General features: G+C 44.5%; 1 protein-coding gene across 1 annotated transcript; it reads right to left on the reverse strand.

Annotated features, from left to right (window-relative positions):
* Positions 1-475: 475 nt before the first annotated feature.
* On the reverse strand, positions 476-4,394 carry LOC142741614 (uncharacterized). The gene is made up of 7 exons (XM_075850978.1): positions 4,191-4,394; positions 3,420-3,487; positions 2,612-2,754; positions 2,215-2,377; positions 1,582-1,637; positions 1,063-1,149; positions 476-844 (listed from the first exon to the last, which is right to left on the reverse strand). Exons 1-7 carry the CDS (start codon positions 4,313-4,315, stop codon positions 722-724), a joined length of 765 nt encoding a protein of 254 aa, XP_075707093.1. The 5' UTR covers positions 4,316-4,394; the 3' UTR covers positions 476-721.
* Positions 4,395-6,596: the final 2,202 nt, after the last annotated feature.

Consider the following 6,596-nt stretch of genomic DNA (forward strand, 5'->3'; position numbering starts at 1 on the left):
GTTAGCGGCTCTCTGGCCTGGCTCTTAGAGATGGGTGCTGAGAGGGGTGACCCGCCTCTATGACGTCCATATGCCCTAATAAGACATATAAAAAGGGGTTATCTTCATGAGACAACCCCTTTAACCCTTTCTTTCCCCTCATTTTTTTTAAACCCTTTTTAAGTAGTCAAATCTCAATACCCATATCCCTGCTCCACCCCTTGTCATCCCACTTTACTCCGCTATACCTCCCAACATTTTAATCTCCATTTGGGGAACATTTAGGCCCTGCCTCCGATCCACCCAGGAATGCCCACAAAACATACCAATAATACGGGACTGTCGGGCGGTATTCTTACACTACATGGTCGTCTTTCTATGTGCAGCGCAGCAGAATATATTATTGTTTGGTAGAAAGGAGAAAACAAGTAGTAAAAAAGTAAATCTTTATATATAAATTTTTTATGAAAATAACATTTTATGTATAAAATAATATATACAAATATAATACATCTTCAGCAGCGTAACTATAAAGGATGCAGAGGTTGTGGTCGCACCAGGGCCCTGGAGCTTGAGGGGCCCAAATGTTCTCTGCCCCATATGAGGAGACCAGTGCTATAAATGCCTCATGATAGTTTGGGGTCATGTTACTGGTTTTACATTGGGGTCCAGGAGCCTCAGGTTACGTCTCTGTAAAGCTGCGCTGGAGTTCAGACGAAGGGTCCTAACACTGTAATACAGCCTAGGGCCCCATTTTCTCAGGGTCTGGCTCCTTTTCTTCCTTGCTGGGTGATGTTTCCTCCACGTCGTCCCTCAGGATTATCCAGTCCTCCTTTAGGCTCTTCCTGAATTTTATTGTTAGAACCTGAGAAGAGAAAGAAGAACAGGACACGTTATATCCATTCCTATTCCCTGAGATTCCACGACATATAACAGTCTCTGGAGAGGGGAGGACTGAGCGGACGACAGAAGAGAGGGGGTCCGACAGCTGAGAGTGCCACAGTCCCCTCCTCCGCCAAATGTGTAAGAAATAAGGAGGGAGCAGTGTGAATATGTAGAATAGATCTGATCTCATATACTGACCTGGAAATCCCGATACAGCAGGATTTGACTTATACAGGAGCTGAATAACACCAGCCATTCCAGGATTGTTAGGGACGTTTTTGCAGACTGAAAAAAAGGGAAAGAAAATACATTTGACTTTGTCTTTTCTGTTCTTCTTACCCTTCCATGTAGTGATAAATTATTACTGGGACCGGGGTCCCCGGGATTGTATATATTATATTCTATACAGCCGCTTCTTAATTGAATCTGTGTCTGGAAAAGCAGAGTAACAACCTATATGTCCGCCATGACAGCGCTAATAGTTGTCATCCAGGTTCTACATCATCATGAATAGCAGTGATACGTCCTCCGCTTCCATATTACTGCAGAACTCAGCAGATCACCCAAAACTTCAAGAAAACTGGCGTCACCCCCTGTTAAGGGCGTTTTCATGGCAGTCGTATTGTTGACACCCGGCTTTCCCAGAATAAGATATATATAAGAAATGGCTGTATAGAACTATGAAGAACTTGATCCTGAATGGTAAAACACACATACCTGTATACAGTGATCGCTGGTACAGAGGGCATACATAGCCATTTTACATGCCAACTCTGCAAGGAGGATGTATATAGGAAAATAACCGCACACCTGTAAGATGGACTTTATATGTGTCACATGTAAGTGGATAATCTAAGCTGTAAGGAGCGCGGCAGACGATGATGTAATGACATAGAGGAGGGGTCCTGCCACTAAACAGCCACTGAGGCATGAGCCACAAAGCCCCTCATTATACCTCAGTGCTGTTTATAGTCCCTTCTGTGATGCATAAGATGAAATATAATAACTATTTCTTACACATAATGGCGGCTCCATTAGAAGTTAGCAGGAGAGGTAGGGGTTAATATTATGGGTCACTTTATGGAGACAGAACTTCCCCAATGCCCACTTGTAATGTGCCCACAAAAAGAATATTCAATATGTCCCTTTATTTGCTTCAGCTGTGGGTGCTGGTGGTCATGTCCCCAGGAGAAGTCCAGGGTTGGCAGCGCTGGTGACGTCATCTCTACTCATCACCCACATTGCTGTTATCTGTAGTGATGATGACGGGGCACAGGAATAAGGAGATCTATCATTACAATAAAGATGCTGCTCGCTATAAATGATAACGTGGTGACTTGGAAAGGATACTGCTCAGGAAGGCCAGAAACATCAGTACGGACAGGGCAGCTTTCGTACAGCGTACACAGCGGACGTTCCTGGATGCCGTGTACAGAGGTCCTGCCAGGCAGATACTGTAGAGTCCGGTACATAACATTGCTGCAAAGCCAATATAATTTCTCACACAGGATTCCTAGAAGGAAACACACAGAATATATTACACGTCCTATCATGGATTACATGTCATCATACAGCGCACATGTCCCCCATATTATTAGATTATCCTGGACACCTTCCATTGTCAGGTTATACACAGTCCCTGCAGTGCTCCTTGGTCAGGGGTCATAGATGAGCAGCTGAGGGCCCGGCACCCTGAGGGGCCCTTACTCCACAGTGTAGGATCCTGGTTAACACTATATACACCAACCTGTAAATATATGGCTATCAAGTTCCCCACACAGGCCGTCCATCCGAGCGCCAGCAGCAGTTTCCGGAAGATGACGCCACAGATTTGTCTCTCAGCCGCTCTGATCTCTATGAGTCTGTACATTACGTACATGATGGTGACTTCTGAAATACACAAGACATCAGCCCATAGATGTTAGGGTATGTTCACACGAGGGCGTCCGTTACGGCTGAAATTACGGGGATGTTTCAGCCTGAAAACATCCCCGTAATTTCAGCCGTACCGGCATATGCAGGCGCTTGAACGCCGCGTCAATTACGGCCGTAATTAGCGCTGCTATTCATTGGAGTCAATGAATAACGGCTCTAATTACGGCCAAAGAAGTGACAGGTCACTTCTTTGACGCGGGCGTCTATTTACGCGCCGTCATTTGACAGCGGCGCGTAAATATACGCCTCGTGTGAACAGACAAACGTCTGCCCATTGCTTTCAATGGGCAGATGTTTGTCAGCGCTATTGAGGCGCTATTTTCAGATGTAATTCGGGGCAAAAACGCCCGAATTACGTCCGTAAATAGGCCGTGTGAACATACCCTTACATGTACTACACACAATAATGATATATTATATAAATGTGAAGGTAATAACATGTGCAAGGGTCATATCACCCAATAAATAGCCAGATTAGCCATTCAGGAGTCTGGGAAAGTTGGGTAACAACCCCTGTTGGAGCTGTCATAGCGGCCATGTTGGTTGTTACCCATCTTTCCCAGAGACGGATATAGGTCTTATATTGAGCTCTATCCCAGATATAAATATAAGGCACTTACTTAGTAGGTTAGAGACGGTGGTCACTATCATCAGCACTATGGACTCTGGGATCTTCGCTCCAGTGTCGCTGAGAAGAGATAAAATCCATATGTAACATTAGTAGAGCTCCGTGCAGGTGACTAGAGCTCTCAGTAACACAAGTGACTTCACTGCCGGAGTTCTAGCAATTCCTCCATGTTACTAAGTGACCAAGAAATGAATCTTAATTTGGCCACTGCTGTAATAAGTACTGGATACATTATAGTGAAGCTCTGGTTATTCCATCATGATTCCCTAATATCAGGTTATTATCAGAATTGACCCTTTATGATCTGGAATCACTTTCTACATCACTTTCCCCAGGCCGATATCCCAGTCAGTGCTGTCAAATCATAAAAAGTGACGACTCAAGTCATGGAGAAGCTGGTACTGGACGGCAGCAGTGGTTATGTAGCCGGGGTCTCACTTTACCTCCCATATGGCACAGCTTCTCTCTGATCTGGCTGCCAACCAACTGCCCCAGTCAGACCCCCACCAATCAGAATGTGATGGCATATCCTAGTTATATACTATAACCTAATATGATGGGAATATCCCTTTAACATGAAATATTTTTTTTTTATCCTAAGTTCCTTACATTAAACCCATTCCCATGAATTCTGTACAGTTATATACAAAAGGGTCTAAAATAATATTTTTCTAATCTAGAACCTCATGACCCAGAATTCTTGTTACTATTAACATTCCGTCTTTATTAAGTGTCTCTACATTGTCTATAAAGAGTCTCGTACCTGATGCTTATCAATGGTGTCTCATAATGACCTTCAGCCATAGTCATGGTGTAAGTGGTAATAATACCGATGAAGGTCCACGCTGCCCAGAGACATGGCAGAACAGCCAAGCCTGGGCTCAACATATTGGTGATATATATGTCGTTCAGAAAAGTAGTATATAAATATTTGTCGCTTACAAAAGCAGTAGCCTTCTCCTACTTCTATCCGAAATCAGAGAAAGTGATCAGATTTCCTTTTACCTGTCCTTTGATAGGCACCCAGCTGATGATGTCACAACCCAGCTGATGATGTCACAATGACACAACAACCCAGCTGATGATGTCACAATGGGGCCTTGACATTGACCAGAGCTGGAAAAACTGTTAGATCAGAAATAAAGTTATCTTGTAGAAGTAAATTATAAATATCAGATAAATTGTTATTGATGTATTACGGCCAACCGTGTTTTCCCCATTTTCCTAATCCAGAAGCCGCTGAAGATTACAGTTAGGCGCTGTTCACACTGAGTATTTTGACAAGTTATTTGGCTCAGAAACCGCTCCGCAAAACTCGTCAAAAACCGTCCGAAAATGCCTCCCATTGATTTCAATGGGAGGCGGTGGCGGTTTTCTCCCGCGAGCAGTAAAACCGCCTCGCGGGAGAAAGAAGCGACATGCCCTATCTTCGCGCGTTTAAGCCTCTGACCTGCCATTGACATCAAAGGGAGGCAGAGAAAGCGTATTTCGCTGAGTTTTTTGCCCGTAGCACTCAATGGGCGCGGGCAAAAAACGCTGCGAAAATCGCGGCAAACGACTTGCAGGAAGGACAAAATCTGCCTCAAAATCCCAAACTGAATTTTGAGGCAAAATTGTCCTCCTGCAAAAAAACTCTGTGTGAACACAGCCTTACAGTTGCAGCGTTGCTTCATGGTCACATCATAGGCGTTATATTATAATATAATGTATTCATTTTACCACTTACTATTATTCAGGAGGGGGATAACTCTATAGAACAATGCACTTTGTGGTGGCGTTTTGGTGGTGTTTTTAATCATTATTTAATAATCTATGTAGATCCGGCAGAGCAGTGTGGGTCGGAGGCATGATGGGATTTATCACCGTTTCCTATCACAGATTTTCTGCTGTTTTTTCAGAAAAAGATGTCTTCATGCCGATTTGTATAGAATTAATAAAGCTGTGGCCACTTCCACATTTCCACAAAGAAGGTGTTGGTGTTTTTATTATAAATGAAGTGATGGTGTAAGGTCCTGGGCAGGTAAGGTTGGTAATGGGTCCTTGCAGTCTACCACACACACAATACCGGGTTTACCAGGCATGCTGAATCCAGACAGTCCCAACTCCTTCCACCATTCTAATATATATTTCCTTTTCTGCTTATTGTATATATGGTGACTGTAAATCCACAATCTAGTAAAGATGGCGTCTTCGGATGTTGCTTCTTCTTGCTGCTTATCTGTAGGACTCACTGTGTTCAGGTAGCTGTCTGTGGGGGCTAAGATAGCAGAAAGTGGCAGGGACGGAACTGGGGCCGGGGGGAGACGCAACTGACAGGGGCTCTGTGGTGGGCGCGGGAAGGCAGGTGGGCAGAGGATCTGTGGGGGGTCAGGGGGAGATAGTAGGTGTGCAGGGGGGGCAACATAAAAGACGTCACTCACCAATATACAGTTCTGGCTGCTGATTCTGTGTCCTGCAGGCCCTTATATCCTCCATGCCTGGATGAAGTGTCCACCTTCTCCTCATACATTGCATTTACATCACCTGCGTAGACACCAGACTAGATGATAAAATTAATACAGGCCAAAGGCCAGATCTTCAAATGAATTCAGACCCCTGAATGAATACACATTCTCCATCAGACCCCCAAACTAATTTAGACCCCTGACCAGACCCCTACAATTTTCTGCCTCCTGACGCGACCCCAATATTATTTCATACCAGACTCCATTATTATTTTAGACCCCTAAATTAATTCAGGCCCCAACCAGACCCTTAAATTCATTCAGACTCCCAACCAGACTTCTTTGTTCAGACCCCGGATCAAACCCCTCAATTAATTTACACCCCAGAACAACCCCCCCCCCAAAGAATTCATACCCCTATGTACTTACCACTCACGGGTCTTCTTATTACCACCTCTGGTCGGGCGCCTCTTCTCCTTTGGGCGCCTTCACTTCTGGCACCTGACGCTGGGACCCTGCTTCACAAAAATGACTCTGGCCAATATCAGGATGTTGTATTTGCCGCCACACATAACAACATGGCACTGTACAGCGTCATTCTTGTGAAGAAGGGCCCCAGCATTATTTACTTTGGAGAGGGGAACAGATCCTGCAATATAAGGGGGATCATTCCTTTCTCCAAATTAACTGCTGGGGATCATTTTATTTTAGTGAAATTAGGAAAC

This window comes from Rhinoderma darwinii, chromosome 2 (assembly GCF_050947455.1).
Source record: "Rhinoderma darwinii isolate aRhiDar2 chromosome 2, aRhiDar2.hap1, whole genome shotgun sequence".
Taxonomy (NCBI): domain Eukaryota; kingdom Metazoa; phylum Chordata; class Amphibia; order Anura; family Rhinodermatidae; genus Rhinoderma; species Rhinoderma darwinii.